Source organism: Acanthaster planci, linkage group LG06 (genome assembly GCF_054643075.1).
Source record: "Acanthaster planci isolate LZ-2023a linkage group LG06, COTS_SCS, whole genome shotgun sequence".
Lineage (NCBI taxonomy): Eukaryota > Metazoa > Echinodermata > Asteroidea > Valvatida > Acanthasteridae > Acanthaster > Acanthaster planci.
The window spans coordinates 20,640,374-20,663,162 of record NC_141782.1 but is presented as its reverse complement, the minus strand read 5'-3'; the positions used below and the strand labels follow the sequence as shown (position 1 = coordinate 20,663,162).

Below are 22,789 nucleotides of genomic sequence, written 5' to 3'. Positions count from 1 at the left end.
CGTGCGCAGTGGCGCAGCTAGGATTTTACGAGTGGGGTTGGGCATCAGCATCTTATGGGGGGACACCAGCTTTCAGTGGTGTGGTTTTTTGGGGCAAGCTTTTGTTAGCCTTGTTCAATATCCATCCATCCGCTTTTTAGTGTGGGGGGAGGCACCTGGGGAGCACCGGGGAATTTGGGGGGGGGGCACGCGCCCCCAGCTAACCCCCCCCCCGGGCTACGCCGGCGCGTCTTGCGCTACACGCTGATCACAGGCGTTTTATTTAATATGATCTCTACATGAAGTGTGACCTCTGAGGCAGATCTAGCGCCCTCTAGCGTTACAACCAAAGCGTAAACTTGTGTGATTGAGTTCAATGTGAGATTTCTACTTTTTGTCGCATTTTTATCGCATCAGGCCCACTTTCTTTACGAAAAGGTAAGATTAAACATTAAGTACCACACCTTTCATTTGACTCCTCAAGTGATTACAAGGAAAATCCCGAATTTCGTGTCCTCTTAACTTCAAGAGATGGGTCGACAGTCGAGTCGTGACATTGGCCACGGAGGAACACTGCACTGATGCATATGCATATGGAGGAATAAAACATCCTCCATGCACTGAGAGATATCTCAGTTCTCCCGCTGAATACAGATCTCACCGCTTTATGAATTACATGTACATGATGTAGGGCCTAGGCCTGCAGTGTATATTCCGTTGTTGACCCGTTGATCTTGACAGTGTCAATGATACTAAGGAAGGTCGATCACTGACAACACTCATGACTGTTGATGCATTGCTGATCATGTTGATCAGGGCTGTACCGTAACTTAAGCGTAACGTTATTCACTAGGTTGTTGGACCATTTATTCATGTTCATTGCACTCAGGTCTTGGTAAAGGGGCTATTCTCCATTCATTTTGTACAGGAATTTGCATGTTTTCCTCCTTTTTTGCAGCAACATGATAAAAATAACAAACTTTTCAGTACAGCGTAGGAGATGTTTGTAGCACATAAACATGATAAATAGTGAAATTTCAGTTCCATCAATGATTAGATTTTCCTCAGAGACCACAACACTATTTTTGCCCCTTTGAGTTTCGAGTGTCACGGTGAAAATAGCAGCCAATTGACCAATCAGAGAGAAGAATCAGTGACGTCATCCCGACAGCGAGAACAGCAGGGGGAGTCAGGGTGGCGTACATGGCGTAGTGGTTGTTTCCTTACCTTTAACCTCTACGGCCCAGACTGTGGTCGGTGTATCCTAGCTCGGTCCACTTGTGGGTTGGGTTTTCAGTCCCTATTGATTCAGTGGGTTTTACCTAAAATATTCTTCTAGGGTTTTCCTCTCACCTCTAAAACTGTAACTGCTTCTCATTGTCTCCTCTCCACAGGTTTCTTCAGGTTTGAAAGCTGCACGTATGGTGCCTAAAATAGGACACTTTTGAGGAATCCTTGGCATGCTTGGTGGCATTACCACAGACTATTAATTAGTACATGTCTGTTTCTACATGTACACTGTACCTTCGTGCCCTAGCGTAGCATAATCAGATTTTTTGCCCTAGTGCCTTACTGAAGCAATCTTTTATCTTGGACTTGCATTACATGAATTTCATCAAGCTCTCGACATTTTTCCCACTTATAAATCTTGAATTTTCCTATCCCGCTACAATTTTTAAGTTCCAAAGAAATTCTGTTTTGACACCCTGTGCAGAAACCCTATGAGACTGGTCTGGACACGTTTTTTCTTTCTGACTACTAACAGGAAACTGTAGGGAATAATTACTGGCGTTGATATATGGAACTCTCAAGCACTGATAATGAACTTTCTCAAAACGCAATGGGGGGGAAAGGAATCTGCCCCCCTCCCCAATGTTTCTTCTGATATTCATGTACATGTAGCTGCATTGCATTTCTTAAGGAGTTGAGCCTTAAGGAGTTTTTAAAGCAACTTTCTGCAGTCATTTTGACACCAATTTTGTAATGATAAGGTCAAAAGGAGTGTTTTTACATGCATGCCAAATTGAAAAAAAATGTACTGAGGCACAGCCGAGTTCTAAAGGAGAGGGGAAGAATCCTTCCTCCCTAGCTGGGAGATGGGCGAAATAACCAGGCTCTGTAAGGGTAAACCCCCATAGTCCTTAATCCTGAAGAAAGCTCAAGAATTGAGGAATTCATATACAGGATGTGTGGGAAAATTTGTTCAAGTGTAGGCCTACCACATTAGGCAACTGATCAGCTGGCATGGCTGAATTTTAGTCCAATTTCCAGATGCCACATTTTGGAATTTTGGACTTTAAATTATCAGGCAATGAATCGTTCTCAAAGGTTCAACAGCATAATCGCAATACATGCTGTAATAGTATAGTGAACAGTGAATGAAGTTGAAGGCCTGGGGACTCACGTCCTCTGTGTGCACATTTGACATTTTTGAGGAGTTGGATTTCTGACCATGACTCTATATACACGTACATGTAGTGCATACATGGGGGCCATGCAGCCTAGTGGTTAGGGCTTGTAGCTTCTGATCATAGGGTCAGAGGTTCGAATCCAACTGATGGCAGGATGTTGCAATCTTGGACAAGATACTTTACCTCCATGTGCCTCTCTCCACCCAGGAGTAAATGGGTACCTGTGAGGGCAGATTTGGTTATGTTAGCCGTGTGCGCCTGATGGGGCTGCTTCAGCTAGTATACTCCCCAGGGAACTGAGATTGTTTCAGGAATGGTCAGTTACTGTGAGCCCAATGTCCAGGGATAATGATAGCATAGGGACTTCCAAAGTGATAAATGCTACATGTATATAAACATGATAAATAACCTTTATTATTATTATTACATGTTCTTAGCACATACCATGCGAGCTTGGAGCCAATAGCTACATGTACATGTATTAGCTCCAGTGGGTGAGTGTGTTGACATTCATTTGGCTGTTGAAGCACCGAGGATTACTTTGAATTTAATACAGCAACCTGCTTAGGCATAAATCACAGGTGGTGGAGTGTGAAAAACCCCACCTTTACAATCTCACTACATGTAGATCATTCATGAGCCACAGGGCTGGGCTATTCTAAGCTACATGTACATGTACATGTGAGGTGATAGTGGTGGAGTGGGGAGGACATGATATCCCCTGACCCAGCATCTTTCTGACAGAGGCCAGATGATTTCCCCTTCCTAATGCTAAGATGCTGTTCCACACCCATGCCAATACTTACATGTACAGTATGCATGCTGCACTGCAGAAATGACTCAGTGCTTGAAGAAGCAAGTACAAGACAGTGTACAGCTTAAAAACAGTAACAGCCAAACATTGGGGAGCAGGCCATGCCTAATCACATACAAGTAGTATTATTTATGACAGCGGAGCTTACAAACATTTACATGTACATGCCTTGTAACTTTGCATTGAAATGGGGCACCTTAAGTGTTTAGACCATTACACTGTACTTCTCCAAGGTTTGCATGAAACTATCTGTAGCAATAAGATACATGAATGCGGGTAATTCCAGAAATTAGGGGTCCAAAAATGTCACGTTTTGGTGTCCCTGTTACATCTGACCTTTGTTATTTGACATGGAAATATCACTGGAATTGATTTCAAACTGTTGCTATTTGTTTGCCAGGTAATTTGCATTAATTCATCACTCTTGGAAATCAGAAAACGTGTTGTGAACGTACAAAAATCAGATGTGACAGGGACACAAAAAATGGCCCCTAATTTCTGGAATTACCCATGTACAAGAGTTCTGAAAAGTGTTGAGTCCATCAGCAAACTTGCCACATTATTCCATTTTGGCTGTTCAAAGTAACCTTCATTATATGTTCTTCCTCACCACCAAAAAGGGGGTAAGGGGCTGATCAAATGGGTCGTTCCCCTGGGCAAAATGGGGGGAGGGTTATATATACCAGTCAACTGGGTTGTTCCCCTGGGCAAAGTGGGGGAGGGTTATATATACCAGTCAAATGGGTCGTTCCCCTGGGCAAAGTGGGGGAGGGTTATATATACCAGTCAAATGGGTCGTTCCCCTGGGCAAAATGGGGGGAGGGTTATATATACCAGTCAACTGGGTCATTCCCCTGGGCAAAATGGGGGGAGGGTTATATATACCAGTCAAATGGGTTGTTCCCCTGGGCAAAGTGGGGGAGGGTTATATATACCAGTCAAATGGGTCGTTCCCCTGGGCAAAGTGGGGGAGGGTTATATATACCAGTCAACTGGGTCGTTCCCCTGGGCAAAATGGGGGGAGGGTTATATATACCAGTCAAATGGGTCGTTCCCCTGGGCAAAGTGGGGGAGGGTTATATATACCAGTCAAATGGGTCATTCCCCTGGGCAAAGTGGGGGAGGGTTATATATACCAGTCAAATGGGTCATTCCCCTGGGCAAAGTGGGGGAGGGTTATGTATACCAGTCAACTGGGTCATTCCCCTGGGCAAAGTGGGGGAGGGTTATATATACCAGTCAAATGGGTCATTCCCCTGGGCAAAGTGGGGGAGGGTTATATATACCAGTCAACTGGGTCATTCCCCTGGGCAAAATGGGGGAGGGTTATATATACCAGTCAAATGGGTCATTCCCCTGGGCATGGGGGGAGGGTTATATATACCAGTCAAATGGGTCATTCCCCTGGGCATGGGGGGAGGGTTATATATACCAGTCAAATGGGTCGTTCCCCTGGGCAAAGTGGGGGAGGGTTATATACATGTATACCAGTCAAATGGGTCATTCCCCTGGGCAAAATGGGGGGAGGGTTATATATACCAGTCAAATGGGTCGTTCCCCTGGGCAAAGTGGGGGAGGGTTATATATACCAGTCAACTGGGTCATTCCCCTGGGCAAAATGGGGGGAGGGTTATATATACCAGTCAAATGGGTCATTCCCCTGGGCAAAATGAGGGGAGGGTTATATATACCAGTCAAATGGGTCGTTCCCCTGGGCAAAGTGGGGGAGGGTTATATATACCAGTCAAATGGGTCGTTCCCCTGGGCAAAATGGGGGAGGGTTATATATACCAGTCAAATGGGTCGTTCCCCTGGGCATGGGGGGGAGGGTTATATATACCAGTCAAATGGGTCATTCCCCTGGGCAAAATGGGGGGAGGGTTATATATACCAGTCAACTGGGTCGTTCCCCTGGGCAAAATGAGGGGAGGGTTATATATACCAGTCAACTGGGTCGTTCCCCTGGGCATGGGGGGAGGGTTATATATACCAGTACTCCCATCCCCTGGGACTTTACACCCATGCAAATTTCGAATCAGTGTACATGAGTTTTCAGTCCCCCTACCTGTTAGCACAAACCAGCTGCATGTACATACTTAAAGCAATAAATAAACAATGATCATTTGTGCCAAGATATGATCTGATAAGTTGAAGATGTACATGTACACAGCAAACACCCTGTAAGACCTTTGAACTCAAGTACTATAAAAGTCTGTAAAATACGTATGACAGTTCTTTTAAGCTCCTTTAGGAGAAAAGGTTACTATGTCATTTGATGGAAGGAAAAGAAGTGGTGTGTCCGGGTTTGGGCATAGGGCAGCCCAAATTTATTTCTTCCAAAAAATGATTGTCCTTTTTTTGTTAAAAGTAAAAGAATCCTCAACTCCCCTCCAGTCCCCCTCCCCCCGAGTAGCCTTGCTCCTAGGCCAACATCAATCCAACTACTTAAATGAGAGATCCTCAGGTCTGGAGGCCGCCACAGTCATGTGACCCCAATCACTTCCTAAACTGGCCAAGGGACATGTGTTCCAAACACAATTTTTTGATTTCCCAGTATGTACACTGTCACCAATGTTCATGAGTAAAGGGAGTGTATAGATTGTTTGTCCCAGCAGATTTCCCAACATGCATCATGGTTCAAAAAAAGTTCCTCAGTTCCTCTTGATAGTTTTTTCATTGATCTACACTTTTGCACATCTTTGATTAGGTGACTGTTTGAAATCCTGGACATGTGCTTCTTGTTGTATCTAAAATAAAAGGGAACATCTCAAACATGTCATATTTTGTATATGTCAACAGCCACAGTACATGTACCTGCTGTTGTGTTATTGTTGTGGCGAGGATCAAACTTAAGAAAGGTTGTGTTGCCATTTTCTAATGTGTTGCAGCTTTCAATTCTTGAAAAGGAAAGAAACGTGGCATCGTGACTCAAAGGGAGAAACTTGCCCTCAGGACCCCCCATATGCCACTTGAGAGAAGAAGTTTTCAAAAACAGCCTTGATGTTTGGCTCAGATCTTGAAAGAAAGCAGCTCTCCCATCTCAGTGACCATGGGAGAAAAAAATACCTGGCGGCCCTTGTGGCAAAATTTTGTTTTCTTCAAACCCTGGGAAAAAAATTTATATCAAGTGTCTTTGCTTCCACTTACACATGTACTGTAAGTACCTGTGAAGGATGATCTGATAGTTGTTGGATAACAGAGATAAGAAATTGCAAGGCCTTGTTACATAAGGCTTAATCACATAAGTCAACCCAACTGTGCTTTACAAGAGACCTAATACTGTTGTTGCATTCATTCAGTGTAATTTACAGAAGTATGTAGACAGCTCGTTACTGCAGTGGCAGTTTTGATACTAGTCGGTTGAAAGATCCATTGGGTAAGAATGTAATGGAATGCCTGGATGTCTTTTAACTCGTAGAACTCTTCTGAGGAGGCCACTGGTTTAATCAAGGCCAGGCAGATACTGGGGTTTTCAAAATGTCACCTTTTGTCTTGGACCTACATTGTAAATTATTTCATTTTGAGAACCCGAGTCAGATGAAACTCACTTTCCTGATACCACAACCTTCAGGTTGTTCGAAGTATGGGGTTCTTGCAGCTGTGATCATCTGAATCAGATTGGTGGACTTGAGATGTAGCATGCAAGCAGACATGCCCATCTAGTAGTCTGAGATTTGGCTTGTGTGCCCGTGCATCCTGGTTCATCTGCATTATGTATGGTATTCCTTTTTTGTCCCTGTTTTGCACAAAAAATAGTGCACAGGATAGAAAGGACAATAATACCTCCTGTTAAAAGACAAAATTTTGTATTTGACCAGTGTTGACTGTAAAAGGCAGAGGGATGGCGGCAGACAAGTATAGTCACTGTAAAAATGTCCGAGATGTCATCACTTTTTAATCGTTCCCTCGATTTATGCCCATGGAGGTACATGTCTTTTCCAAATCCCTACAAGTTACATGTATCATTTAAAGCTTCTTGCTCTGTTTCTTTGATTCCTTTCAGATGAATCTCCAGAAGATGTTTCTGCTACCTTTTAGTTTCTTTGGCTTGTCCTTTTTGTTTGAAAATGCCTTAGCTGGGGGCAAGTACATCTTTGATGCTTTCCAAGATCCCAAACGCGATGCCTTTCTCTGGGAAACCTTCCCGGAAGATTTTCTGTGGGGTGCAGCAACTTCGTCATACCAGATAGAAGGGGCGTGGGATGCTGACAGGAAAGGCCCAAGCATCTGGGATACCTTCAGCCACGAGGGTGGCAGGGTTTATCAGAATCAAACGGGCGATGAGGCGAGCAGCAGCTACCACAAGCTGGAGCGTGACATTGAGATGCTGAAGGAGCTGGGTGTGAAGGCCTATCGCTTCTCACTATCCTGGCCCCGGATCCTGCCTAACGGCACGGCCAAGAGCTTCAACAAGGCTGGGGTAGACTACTACAACAGACTCCTTGACGCCTTGACAGAGGGAGGAATTCAGGCTATGGTGACACTCTACCACTGGGATCTCCCGCAAGATCTCCAGGACATTGGCGGCTGGGAAAATGAGATGATGGTTGGTTACTTTGGTGATTATGCTGACATCTGCTTCCGAGAGTTTGGAGACAGGGTCAAGCTATGGGTCACCTTCAATGAGCAGATTATTTTCACCACCCAGGGTTATGAGATTGGGAACCACGCCCCTGGACTCAAGCACAGTGGCTATGGGGCCTACAGGGCTGGGCATACAACCATCAAAGCCCATGCACAGGCATGGCACATTTATGACCAAAGGTACAGATCCAAGCAACAAGGTAAAGTGTCGGCAGTCTTTCTCTCAAATTGGTTCGAGCCAAAGACTGACTCTGTTGGTGACAAACTGGCTGCAAAGCGGGCTACCGAAATCAACTTTGGTTGGTTTGCCCATCCCATCTTAGTTGACGGGGATTACCCAGCCCACATGAAGGAGTATGTGGCCAATGTGAGCCGTCTCCAGGGACTGACGACATCCCGTCTGCCTGAGTTCACGGAGAGCGAGAAGAAGATGATTGCCGGCACCTACGACTTCCTGGGCCTGAACCACTACACTACGTCCTATGTGAGCCACCGAGCAACAGCTGATCCCCGAGTGGCCAGCTTCACCTTGGATTACGACTTGGAACTGTCAGAGGACGAGGCCTGGCCCAAGGCAGCCTCATCCTGGCTGAGCATTGTCCCCTGGGGGCTTCGCAGGCTGCTAGTATGGATTAAGGACAGATATGGAGACATGCCCATCTACATCACAGAAAATGGGATGTCGCAGAGTGAAATGAATACCAATGATGAATTAAGAGTCAAATACTTCCAGTCCTACATCAACGAGATGCTTAAAGGTGAGGTGTGCTAACCCCAAAATATGCTTGCTTAAAGGTTCAGTCCATCATTGCCCTGGGTGCGTTATATTCGTTGGCGGAAACAAAATTACTCAAAGTCTTAGGAGCGGAACATGCACCTCATTGCAAACCTCTTGAGCTTCTAATGGTAATTTACCCAAGGTGCATCTTCAGATGCATCTTTGGACATGGCCTTCTTTCACTGTTTTCTTCAAAATAACAGCTCACTAGAAAGATTTACAGTATTTCACAGGGACTTCATTGTCCCATTATCATCTTTAAACCAAGTATGCTTTTCCACAATGATTTTGTCAGTTACATGTACTTTGGGAAAACTGAAAATGATGGACCGTACCTTTAAAGTACTAATGAACTGATGTACCCAAATCCTGACAGGTGGATGCTGTATTTTAAATCATTGCTCATCCCATGTAGCCTGACAATTTTTCAGAATGTGATTAATTACTTGAACTGTGTTTCCAAAATCCTACCTGTATTTGTGAAGTACAAACTTAGCGGATGTCATCATGCTTCAGGAATAACACCATCCTTGGCATACAGGTTTTAGTTTTTCTTTACCACGAGGCTCTCTCAGAATGTCATCCTCTGATTACACAAACTCTGACCTGACTTGTACATGTATCTTTGGAGCTTGACAAGCATGTCTGCTTATTTGTTTGGGCTCTGTTTAACTGATCGTTTGTCACACAGTTAAACCATTACTGTCAACAGGAGACCCCTTATGCTTAATTTTTCCAAGTGCATGTGTTTAGGTGCATTCCTTTTTCATAAACATGTACATGAAGGCCTCACATTTATGTACACGTTCAGTTGAAAATTTGTCACAGCACTATGTAATATTATGTAATATTCAAATGCAGGAACTAGTGCACATGTTCAGTCCCCTTTATTTGGCTGTAAGCTGTTCGAAATCCCTCAAAACAAAACAAAAAAATTTATCCTATATTGATATTCATTTTACCCCTACAGCTCATCTGATTGATGGTGTGAATGTCAAAGGATACTTTGCCTGGTCACTCATGGACAACTTTGAGTGGGCTGAGGGATACAGGGAGAAATTTGGTCTGTACCAGGTAGACTTTGATGACCCTAAACGGCCTAGGACACCGAGGGCTTCTGCGAGGGCGTATGGGGAGATCATAAAAAATAATGGGTTTATTCAGTCAGGATCAAAAGAGAAGACGGAATTATAGTGAAGGATCAAAGCATCATGAACTGAGCTTTGAACTGTCCCAAAGCCCTCAGAATCCACATTGATTTTTGGGAGGATTTGGCAGGATGGAGGTTAGAATCCAGTCTAACGGCATGCAGATCGATGCCTCTTAAAAGATGACTTGCATGAATAAACAAGTGCAAGTGGACTCCTGATCAGTGGAGGAGTTGAGATGATGCAGGAAACTAAAAAAAACAGGGAGAGTGGGTTAATGACCATGGAGGAAAGTACAGTCAGTGTCATTTATTACAATGAAATCCTGGAAACCTTCGTACATATATGTATACAATTTAACCCAACCTTTCATTTTTGTTTCACCGGCTTAATTAAAGAGTACATGTATTTTGGGGCATTCTCGGTTTTTTATGCAATGTACAAGTATGCTAATAAAAATCTGAATAAGATATCACCCAGGTGGGAACCTCGGTTCTATAGATTTTGGCACACAAATTCATCAGAATATTTTTACATGTGGATAATTTGGACAGAAGTCTTTCTTTTCTTGGGTGATTTTGACAGTAGGCTAGTAAACAGGTTTTCTATATATTTTCAGTATGTAAATCTTTGCTTCACAATTGCAGCCGATATTCCCTTCCAGTATCATCATATGTCAGGAAAAGCCTTGGAAATTTGTATAAAAGTGCCCATTTTAGTAAAATCAACTAAAAGAAGATGCAGAATAGTTATCATTTATTTCAAGCAATTAAACAAATCAAACGAAACTAAGTGGATTTATACAAACTATGAATTAAAATTAACAGAGGCTGTGCCCTAAGCCTCTGGCCTGGGCCAATTTGAGGAAGAAGTAGTACAGAGTTTAAGCTACACGTATGCATTGACACATAATGGTGGGTGTGCTTGACAGGTAGCTTCAGATAGTCTGCGGGAAAAGTCTTGGCCTTCAGCGCTGTCTCGGCTAGCATCAGGTCCACGTCACTGTACTCGAGGCTGGTCAAGCACTCCCCACCATGTCATTGTGGCACTCAGTGACTCTACTGGATCGTGGCATTCTAAGCCTTATATACACACTACTTCACAAGGGAAACTGAACTAAACAAAAGAAATACAAAAGGACTTAAATGCATCAGGTGTGATGCAATCATTCAGAGCCCAGACTTGCTATTCAGTTGTAGGTGGAGTGACATTCAATTGCATTCTTCCAACACTGGACAGGTCGCATGCCAAGAACTGCAAGTTGAAAATTTAAGTCTTATACATTAAAGAGAAAAAAACTTAAGGGAAACAACTCAGTGTAGTTGGGGCTATTGACACATTAAACAATTAAACGTTCGTAGCCAAATTTCGTTGGCGTCTCTATATAGTTTGTGTTCGGGGTCCGAGTGGAAACGCCAATTTTGAAGATTAGTGGCAGACTCGACCTCCAGTTCAGCGGTGTACATGTGGACTTAATGTACCTCAGCTTTGATCTCTGCATGGAACGTTGAACAATAAATATTATCGGTGCCCTAAAGAAAATCGCTCACTAAAATTAAAGCTTCTTCACCAGATTCACGTGTACCACCGAAACCTGAATTGAGAATTCTGTTTTGATGATCACGCCTCTCTGGAGAGTTTGATTCGAAAAAATGCTGGTCGTGGTCCCGATACCGATCGATGCCGCGCATGTAGGTACGGTACGTCACGATGATTACGTACGACTATCATGTGATATTAAATTCGACGTTTGACACCAGTGCTGACTCTGTCGTGCGTTTGCCGCACTTAAATGAATTGTTTCCCACTCGGCAGAAGCACGACATTTGACCCATGCCTTGTGGGCCCGTTTCAAACGTCGTGCTTACATGTATGTCATGTCAAATACTATTCAACTTGAAGAGCGGAAGGAAAACATGGCCATTGTTAGGCATGCACAAGGGTATATCCACTACGAACACAGGACGTGGGTTGCCCTTGTTTTCAGTGTTTTCTCGGAATGACGCAGTCTACATTCAGAATTTGCATCTTGGCATGAACAGAAAAAAAAGCCCTTTTGAGCTCGTTACAGTTGAGCTCTGAAGACAACATATATATCTTTCTGTTCGAATTCGCGAAGCGAATATGATGTACCACGAAGAAATAATAAGTGATTTGGCGTGAGTGGCTCCAAGTCGTTGATGTAGTCCGCAACGGTGGTTATTGGCCTGTTTGCTAGACACATTACAGTTGACAAGGTTTCATCACTCACTATCTGCTCGATTGCTTCAAGAAATAACTTTTAGTGCTCGCCAGAGCTAACTTCGTTTCTCTGTGACTCAAGCTAAAAGATGCAAAGTCACGTTTCGTATTGTACTGGTCCTCCATGTTGGATTTATTTAAGTTCGACTGGGAGTTTTGAACTTAAGTTCGACGTTTAAACCACTGCTGGGCTTACGTCGTGCTGACATCATGCTCAATTCAATTTCACTGAATAAACCCGACGATTGAAACAGGCCTTATTTTGCATGAAAAATGGTAGCTATCTGGGCCAGGCCTACACTATAGGCTGTGCCTCTGCCATGCCGAACTTAAATGATTTGACTCGGCAAACTGAATTCGGCACGGAAAGCCCTCGACTGTATGCCGCTCTATCGTCGTTCCAAATGGAAGTGGCACGACGCACCTCTGTTTAAGTTCAACGTTCAGTGCAACTGCCGCGCTATTGACACACTCAGTCAAATTAGAATCGACACGGCAGTGACATGGTGTCTAACCTTGGCCTCAGACATCAAAAAGTGTGAATTCGTCGCCACGTAGGCCTATTTGTGCGCTCTAACGAGCACGAAACTTCTTGTTGATAATATTCCCATTATTTTGCATTTTCACCGTTTGGTAATAGGTTGCAAGTTTAGAATATTCTAGCTATCAAGTGGCATACAGCGTCTGGGGTAGGTTTTCTATCATTGGGAGGATTTTCATTGCAAAATAAATCAGCCACCATGGCCTAATAACATTGTTTTGATCATGGTTTACCTTTAACCGCGTATGATTTGCACTCTGTTAGAATGGTCAATCATTTTCTACAAATATTTTTCGATGGCTGTTCATTTACTGTACATACTTTCAGTAAAGTTAGAAACAACCTCATTCAGATTAAGTCTTCAAGTCTGCATTTTTTGTAAGGATTGTTTATTCTGTATGGTCTCGCTTGTTTTTCTTTCTGTTGATTTTAGTATAGGCCTACTTTATTTCTTAGCTACTGGTGCTAGCATTCATCATTACTTAAAAACTACCTGTTTTCCATCTTTTCTTAGGTTATTCGGAATGTAATTTTTAACGTCCATCAGTCTAATTTTTCTTGTTACTAAAACATTTTACTGCCACTCTACTTCAACCACCTGTAAATTTCGTTTCCTATTTCACACCTCATTGTGGTACGGGATTTGAAGTCGTACAACTCCTGATATGGGTCATTTTGTCAGTCATTGTCCTGCTTTAGCTTTGGGAACAATTCCTGTATAATCTGAAGCTTGAAGGCATTTTGGTAAGCTGGAGCACAATCGAAATGATGAAGACCTTGTCAGATCATTTCTTCCGAAACTGATGCCTTTTTACTCCTTTCTCCTCTTATTTTAAATGATCTTATTTAGGTGATCTAACCAAATTTCCCAACTGATAACTGAGTAGATGAAATAAGATTAAATATTAATGAAGTTCGATGCGATGATGGGGACACTCTTTTTCTACATTTTCCTCGAAGCGAAATTGATAATGCACTTTCCAATTCCAACCACGTCCAGGTTAACGTTCGTCGTTGGCCTTGCCTTTTACTACGGGCAGATTCTCGTCGCTCGAATCGTTTTTCTCTAGAGGGCGCTGGACCGCTAGGAACAGTCTAGATTTAAAGTTCGTTTCAGAAAAACGTCGCTTGGATTGGATAACAGGTAAAATATATCTTAACACAATAGTGGTTCACGCACAAGAAGCCTGTTCACTCTAGTAAAAGTAATTATTAACTTCTTTCATATACAGCGAGCACTGGTGTTTTCACCTGATCATTTTTATTTTCTTTTCAGACGTTTGTCTTGCATGTCGCCCTGTACTTCCTGCTGTTTGCTAACTTCACCCTCGTTATTATGAGCTGTTTCAACCGCATCGTGAAAGCCCTTACCTTTGGAGTTCTGTTCATTGGAAGCATGGACAGACTTACATTAATGTGGGACGAGGAATTATCAGATGAAGGTGACTGTATAAGGACAGGCGACAAATAGCTACTGGCATGACTGGGCAGATCTACGGTGTCAGAAGTGCACGATCATAAGTGTACTTATTGAAATTTGTATACACATGAAGTCAATTTTGCCCCGGTAAAGGGTATAAGCCAGTTACTACAATGATCTTGAAAGAATTCATTATTACTGTTTTACTGAATGTCTATACACAAGTAATTTTTTGGCCTGAATGGCAATCCTTTCTGTCAAAAAATTCCTCAAATGTAACTTCACGAAGTAAGTTGAAAAAATATCGTAGCATACTTGAGTGCTTCAGCATTGATGCAATTAACAATCCAGCAATGAACACTGACTTGAAACTCACACATTAGAAATGCTGGGAAGTAACCAGATGCGTGTTTCTTTGAAAAATACGTAGAATTCATATATAGAACATGTATATTTTGCCTTTTAGATTTCAGATTGTTTCTTCTTAGGCTTTTTCGTATAAACTTTCTGCGAATTTGCTCTTAAAGTAGATAACTGAAAACGGTTAAATTCAGGCAGTTCAGTGTAGTATTTTGTTTCTGGAACAAAAGGCTTGCTATCAAGCACAGGTTGCATTAATAGCCTCTTGACAAATTTCTTTCCCTCCTCAACTGATGTCCAACTTAGCACCCAGAAAGACGAGTTACGTCATGAAATAATGTCAGCACAACAGATCTTTAACTGAGTGCCTTGTAAATTCTACGAGCTTTTCACGATTTTTTTGTTATACATGATGCGTTAAGTTTCGAGTGAACCTACCCACACATCAGTCGTGTAAATTGTTTACTTTATCCCGCAGACAACTCTTCACGTGGAAACGAAGCATAAGATGGGTAGAGTCACAGAACTTGCCGATATTTTAAAAACATTTACTACAGTTGTAAGGTGTTTTATAACGGCCATGTGCGCTTTCAACTACGCGTTTATTCTCGATCTCCAGCTTAAGTAGATAATTTTTAATTCGGCAGACTTTGAGCAAAACCTCGACTCAATGGACTACGTGTGCATTCCTGCCATCGTGAAAGGCATGTTGGGAGCTACCGTATTGAGGCATATCGTGCCCGTGAGAACGAGGTTGCCTTGAGTCATACAAGATCATGAGATGGTAGCATGCGCTTGTAGGCTTCCTAACTGTACGTGTACGATCGCTTCGTTTTCACTTTCTGCACTTGAGGTAACCTTCTTCTGGTTATAGTGAAAAGCGACTACATTGAATAATATACAGGTATACCTTCTGTTTTTATATATAAAACTGGGGAATTTAATGGTTAGCGCCAATAGAAGAGCCTGAAAGTTAATCCTCAGTGGCACGCTTCGGAATTGTTAGAAAAAGTAACAAACAAAAATTCTAGATTAAAAAGTTTTCGCGTGTGTATCTTAAATTTACCTCAGAAAATAGCTTTCGAAAACTATCTGCTAGCATATTAATTTTTGAATCTTAAAAAAATTCGTGACCTGAAAGAAAACATCGTACCAAAAATTGACCTCTTTGGGTGAACTCGCCTACTGCATACGGCGCGTGCACATGTTACACGTTCTGATCGATACCTGTCCGCAACCAACCTCGTTCCCATGGGCACGATCTTGCCGCGCCATGTTGGTTCCCACCATGCCTTGCGAGATCAAACCCCTGGTATTGTATGATTTAAATATCCTACTATCACACCGTCAGACTGTGGCTGAGACCGGCCGTTGATAAGAGCAGATTGGGAGAGGAGGGCCCAACAGAGAGTATAGAAACTGTTAAGAAAAAAAGAGGAATGCTTTTTGTAGGTTCTGTTTTCTATGCCTTGCTCCCCGAAGCGTGTAAAAACCACCGAATGTAGCCTCAAGACCACTAAAAAGATACCTTAAACATTTTGCTACCTTCTCAAAAAAACCCTGTTTCTGAACACCAAGGACCGCCGCCTTCATGTACAGGATCGCTGGATACAGCTTCGCCATTATCCGCTCCGAGTGGAACAAAAGAGGGCGTGTTTTTGGTACTCTCGCGTAGGCTAGGCGCACCATGAGGCGCACAAGTACGTGCATGGGTGCATTCTATCAAATCGTTGTATTTCTGCGCCCGAGCTCATTAATATTTTGTGATTCCACGACATTTTTACAATAAGACAGGCCATAAGTTCGCATAATGGGACAGATAGTTGCCAGTTCGCGGCATTTCTTTCACAAAAGGCCCAAATTGCGGACCTATTTTGGATAGAGGCGGGAGGCTACATTCAGAAATGAGCGCTTAGTTTTACTGCTATTTTGGGATATCTTCGTTCAAAGGCGAAGTAAAAAAAATCGTGGCTAACTCCCATTAAATTGAAACGAAAAGTCATTTTCTGGCCATAATCTTGAATTTCCAGTGAAAAAACGGAGGCCAACCTCTTCACGAGAGTCAACAGGCGGCGCTATTTTTGTATGATTTTGCACTGTTTTCTGTGTGCGCGTATTTGGTATAGTGCAACCATATACGCGTTTGACGCGGAGCTCGCTGAGTACGCGTGAACTAATTTATTCCGGCTTGTATAATGCATTTTCTTCTTTTTTTGCCTTTAACTAATCTACTTTTTAAAACTCTGATCTAACTCATATAAGACCAACTATAACGATGTATAAATTCACCGAATAGATTAACTGTTTAGAAACTTACTATCAATAATACTTACCAGAGGATAATCCAAATGCATGTATTTTCCAAACGAAGTAATTTCCTATACGTAGCTGCGTTGACAAAGAGATTTCGACGAGTAAGCGCGAGCATGTACATGCATGTAAGTTTTATTTGAAGAGACAATAAAATGTGGTACCCAAATCAGCTGCTCGCAAAATGTGCTTCGAAGAGGTGTAAAAAGTTTGCAGCTCCGTACCTACAGTCATATTTTGATAACTTCAATCTACAATCCTGGACAAATCTCATTGGAACATGCCTCCCCCTCGCCCCTGTCAATGTTGCTTCTCATTGGGTAAATTGGGCCCAATCTTGGTCCAATAAATGAACGCAACATTGAACGGGGGAGAGGGGGAGCTTTGCAACGCGCTTCCCACAAGGTGTTCCAACTATTTTGTCCAGGATTGGACAATGGGTGTCATGATTGTGGGTCTGTGTTACCTGGGAGGGCTAGGGTTTGCCACGTTGCTGTTTCGGGCGCTGCCGTGTGATGCAGTAAGCATTACATGGTTGTGGAAAGGAATAAATAATGACTATTATAGGCAAGGTGTGGTAATATGTCCCGTCAGGAGCATAATCCCCCCCAAAAAAACTTTAATATTTAGTGATACAGGAGCTATGGGTTATGATCACTCATCGGTACAGGATTATTTTCAGTGGAAGGGTCCATAGTCAATTTGCACGAATGGGATTGCTGTTCTCAAATATGAACAACAAGAGGCAAGTTGACCATTGAAAATGGGATGAGTTAGGTGCATCGCGAACATTGCACCATAGAATTTCAGCACACATCTCTCTTAAATGAAGTTTTGTATTCGGTCTGAAGGGCTATATGGCTACATGATGAGCACGCAATTCTGTCCGACCTCTTTTCACCTGATTGGGTTTCAGATGAACCATTGCAACAGTGAATCATGAAAAATTAAATGGAAAAGGATGTAACTCTCTTTTTTCAGTTGAGGTGGTGTACCGTTGCAGTTGTTATCACGTGCGCGCGTGCAGCATTTTTAAAGAGCGGGATGTATGCGCTCCCTATCCCGTTCGTGACTTCGTCACAAAGGCGGACGCGCCACGACTTGCAGGCTCCCATTGGACGATCGCAGACGTTGTGCGTTAACTTCGCGTTCCATGGCTCCAAATGGCGATCAATGCATGTAACCCCTTGATCTCCATTATATCCGCTCCGAGCATGAATAAAAGAGGGCGCGTTTTGAAATGAAATCGACAGTCCTTTAGTACTCACGCTCCGCATAGGTTCGCAAGTTTATGCGCGTTGACGCGGAGCACGCTGCGTACGCGCAACGATTTTTAAGTAATTATACGTGCACGCCGAACGCGTGTTAGAAACCGGTTGGAAAACTTATTGCCACCTGTCTTTCTTTCGCCGGTGAGGGTGCACTGCGGCTCAGGGCGGATAACGTTTCAATCACTCAGTATTTACGCAGCAACATTGTGTACAGTAAGTTGAATGACTTTGTTATCTCCTTAATTAATATGAACAGCGAAACGCGGTATCTCTGAGATGGCCGAGTGGTTAAGCTTGCGGTTATCAGATCGTTAGACGGTGGGTTCGAATCCCAGAAGTGACTTTTTTATTTTCCCGAAGCTTGCTGTCAGTCAGTTGCTATAAGAGACTCCAATTGACCCTCGTCAAATACCAGCAGTACCTTAGCCGACCGGGATAAGCTCTGCGGCTGGCACTGTCCGCGAAGTCCAGGTGAGCGCCTTAGTACAGGTTCGAGACGTAATGGCCCACTCGGCGGCCAGGGCTTAGGGGCCTGTCTCGTTTCCTCCCTTGCATGGTCGCTCGAACCCTTTTGGGGGTTAAATGGATGGACAGGGAGGAAGTGCGTTGGGCCGGGAACCCCGAGATCCCAGAAGAGTCCTATATGGAAGCCGGTAACTGCGATTCGTAGCGAATTTCAGGAGTCCGTGCGCCTGAATGCTTGGTCAACACCGCATAACTTTTGGATTTTTCCCTCACTACATTTTTTTTTTTTTCATGTGCTTTGGCGCAGAACCCACAAGGCAATTTTCTAGGTTTGAATACAGTGAGCTGCAGGATTGATGCTGACTTATTTTCATTCATTTCCGAATTTTCGACAGTGAAACCGATCCCACCCGTCTTGGGTCCATTTCTTCTCAGTGATCTCAGTATAAAAGCTGTCAGGCGTATAATGTTTCTTATCGGAGATTCAATAATAAGAGATCCAGGGGTGGCACAGTCGGGCGGCACTCGCCTTCCTATTTTATTGATGGAAGTACATTTTCATTTGTTATAACAACAAATTTCGTTGGATTTCAACTCCAGAGTAATTTGATATTTAAAAAAAAATTCTCACAAAAGATACGTCCCATATCTTCTTGGGTTACCCCCAAAAGTTGCTACAAATGCCTCGCATCTGCCGCTCTATCCTTTTCCTGAATGTGAATGTTTGATCCAGATCACTCACTCTAGTCAGACAGGTCTGTCCGAAAAATACGAGCAGGAAAATAATGAAATGAAAACGAAAGAAAGGAACAATCCATAGTTGCTGGAATGTCAAGAACAGAAAACGACATCGAGATTGCAATGGATGTCAAATCAATATCATTGTCGCCTGAAGAGATTACAATTACAAGACGGTACACGTATTTAACGTGTAACCCGAAACTTGAGGGCGCTATTTCAAATTAATGTGGGAGAAGCACAGTCGTAATAGGACGCATTTCACCAAATGGTTGGAATTCTGCGCGCAAGCTCATTAGTAGTTTGTGGTCCCTCGGGTTTTTTACAATAAGACATGCCATAGTCAGGAGGGATCATAGAAATATTTCTATAGATCCCGAATTTTGGACTGGTAGTTTCCAGGTCCGGATACTTCTTGTACAAAAAAACCCAAAATTGCGGGCCCATTTTGGATAGAGGCGGGTGGCTACCTTTAGAGTTGAGCGCATAGTCTTACCACTATTTTAGGAGTATCTCAATTGGGGAAAGGCGAATAAAAACTGTTTTGCGGCTAAGCCCCATCGCATTGAAACGAAAAGTGATCTTCTGGCCACAATCTTGAATTTCCAGTGACAAAAATGGAAATAAAATCCATTCATATATGAATCAGCTTAAAAAGTTGAGCTCACACCCTGACTTGACTTGATTTCCGGTAATTCACTACTGCGTACACCTCAACCATTATTCTTTCCAAATGTGTCCTTTACAGGTGCTGAATTCAGTTTTCCTTCAAAATCTGACGATTGGATTGAGCATGAAAACCTCAACCGGTTTTTGAAAAATTCCATTTTGAAAGTGGATGCAAAGAAATTCGCAACGCTCGTCATTTACCCTCCTGAAAATACGCATACGTGGGACGCGTTTTGGACGCAATGTCGAATAAAGTTTTTATACACGTACAGATGTGCATCATCAGCTTTGGACCATGGATCAAATCATCTTTCGGCTCAAGCGTTGGTAAAATTTTTATTCTTCTGAACAATAGTGGAGGGAAGGACATGGTTTAATCGGACAAACAACTTAAAAGCGGAGATTCTTTGGTTCACGTCCTCGTCCATTTGAATCAAAGAATCTCCAATTACCGTTTACCCTTAACTGAAATGTTAAAATAATCTTGGTGTTCACAAATTTAAATTTAGATCCTAACCTGTGACAGACAAAACTCAAATAAATGTTTACCTTTTTTAACAGTTTGTTTTAAACAAGGGAATTTGTGCCATATTTTCAAAAAGTGAAAGATATCTTGTCGAAGCCGGTTTTTAGGAAATAAAACTATTCCAAAGATCGTTTGTCCAGGACATATATTTTTCAGTTCATTCTTAATTAATCTTATGAGATCTGTATTTAGGAACATTATTTCTATTTCTGGAAATAAATCATTTCTAGGAGATAGGTTTTCCAGGTTCGTTCTTGGGAAAATGATTTTTGAGGCACGTTTTCCTGAGTTTTTTAGTTTGTTTTTCGAGAAATTAATTCAAACTTGTGTAAGGGCGTGTCAAAGTTGTTCCCTTTAATTTGTATAATTGCAAGAGAGAGGGTGTACCTTTAATGCACACACTGGTTAACTGTAACCATGGTGACCGAGTGTCTATATATATCTAACTTTTGAGGGGGGACTCGTATACTCTTTTTAATTACAAGATTACGTTTAAGTACTTGCAGTGTAAACACAGAGCTGACATGTTATATTTGTACCATGGTAAAAACACTTTTATGGGCCTTGGGGTTATCTTATAAAATGCGCGTGTACTGTGAATAGTTGCGCACGCACTCACTCTCCGTCTCTTTCCACGTTTCTCCGAGACAACTTTACCGAGAGTTTGCTCCGAAATTGCCCTAGATTTTCAGGGGTTTGGACCTTCGAAATTGTTATCTGGAGGCAGTGGCTCATTTGCATTTTATTCAGATTTAGCCTGGTGAAGGTTGCATGTACATGTACTGGTACGTAGCTCGCCGCTGCATGCACCCGGTGTGGGCCGTCTAGCTGCACAGCTATAGTTGGAGAGACGGGGCGGCGTGCAGTGAACTTATTTATCCGGTCGGGGGGGAGGTAAGAATTGGACCTGGTTTTAATTGGGATCTTAACAGAACTCAAAACTTGGACTGGAGCTTTACACCTTTGTAATTATTGTCGTCATTTATTTTGGGGTCTTTCAACTGTCTGAATATTAACCCAGGTACACACCCAACATCAGCTTGATAGCACACACTCAAGCTGCCCCCGAGGGACGCGCCACTAGGCGTGCCTCCACACTCGAAAATATTTATCTTTTGAATATTAACTTTATAAAAAGTAATGCATTTTATAGTAGCAAAAATCATTACGAAATATAACCAATACAAATGATCTGCTTCCAAAAAAGACACAATGTTTTTAACAAGAGGTCTCTAAGAACGAACTGGAAAACAAATATATCATACAAACAAACTTTCGAACAAAGTTCGAATTTTGAAAAATACGTTGAGAAAAACACTGAACAAAAACAAACTTCACATCGTTCAACCTTCGCAAAAATGAGCCTGAAAAGAGTAGACGTTACTGTTTGAAAATATATACTTGGTGGCACTACAGGGTTTTTGTACCTCTGTTTAAAATTGTATTTCAAAAAGTTCTTTGTCTTTAGGCTGTCAGTAGCTAGAGACAAAAACCTTCCAATATGAATGCTACGGAAGATGTAAATCCAAACTTTGATAAAGACCTGTTGAAGTAAAACCGATACCAGCCGTAATGACTGCATTGAGTATTCCCTGAATGATTGAATATTAATTGTGTAGGCCTATGTGACTCGTGTTGACGTAGATGTGGCAGAAAGCACTAGCAAATTATTCGTTATACTTTCAACAAGGTGCACCCTTTGCTGGGTGACATGGATGAGCAAACCACTTTGTAAGTATTGTCCGAGGATGAATGCCCCTCTGCATGAACTTAAACTTGCATTTCTCAGTGTGGTACGTTTTTTCAATATCCGTGAATACGTCCCAGTCACGTCCGTGGTAGAAATTGATAGTTTTCAACGAGAGTTAAAATGACAAGTAGGTGAGTTTCGTTTATAAACCATGAAACTAATGACATTATATCCTGCATGGTTGACACACCGTACATGTGTACTTTCCATTAGTTGTCATGCATTAAGCGCACTTTTTCTTTACATACCATAAATTTGAACATTTTTTCATGATTTAAGAACCACAAAAGAGTTTTTACTACAGTAACAAAACTGTTAAGTTTAACTATTATAAAAATGCTCAAAATTGGCTGACTAGTTATTTGACAAACGGCGCCCCATAGTTATGAAACGCCTGTTTCACGTCAAGGGTCAGTTGTCGTACAGCATATTTTTTTCCTGTCGCCGTGTTTCGATAGCCTAACCCCATGCAATAGTGCAGTTTCTCTGTTAGGGACTCATTCACGTTCATGGTCTTGCATTTGCAACGTCTGTGGTCTAGATCCGCCGTTCCTTCAGGACGTCTCGCACTTTCCAACGTTGGTGGTCCCGATCCGCTGTTCCTTCAGGAAGTTTCGCACAGAGGTGCTAGTATTCTCATTTGTAAGTTTGATCTCTTTCTATTGTTTTAATTTCATTTGGACGTACGCTTGCTGTATGGTGCTTTATACTAAAGCTGGTCTCTCAAAGATTTAGGGACCCACTGAAAGCTAAAACACTGTTCGGGTTTATATTGTTCGGCAAC

General features: G+C 42.4%; 2 protein-coding genes across 4 annotated transcripts in view; both read left to right on the top strand.

Moving 5' to 3' along the window:
- The first annotated feature begins 295 nt into the window (after positions 1 to 295).
- On the top strand, positions 296 to 10,595 carry LOC147798939 (cytosolic beta-glucosidase-like). Of its 2 annotated transcripts, none has more exons than XM_087138448.1 (3): positions 296 to 417; positions 7,208 to 8,546; positions 9,537 to 10,595. In XM_087138448.1, exons 2-3 carry the CDS (start codon positions 7,208 to 7,210, stop codon positions 9,758 to 9,760), a joined length of 1,563 nt encoding a protein of 520 aa, XP_086994574.1. In that variant the 5' UTR covers positions 296 to 417; the 3' UTR covers positions 9,761 to 10,595. The 2 variants fall into 2 exon arrangements, with proteins under 2 accessions (XP_086994574.1, XP_086994575.1); XM_087138449.1 differs by lacking the exon at positions 296 to 417 and adding an exon at positions 6,507 to 6,580.
- Positions 10,596 to 22,499: 11,904 nt separating this feature from the next.
- Positions 22,500 to 22,789, top strand: part of LOC110986625 (stimulated by retinoic acid gene 6 protein-like) — a 35,336-nt gene continuing 35,046 nt past the window's right edge. For both annotated transcript variants that reach the window (XM_087137823.1, XM_087137822.1), the window contains exon 1: positions 22,500 to 22,647. The gene's annotated coding sequence lies outside the window, so the exon portion shown is untranslated. The remainder of the gene's footprint in view (positions 22,648 to 22,789) is intronic.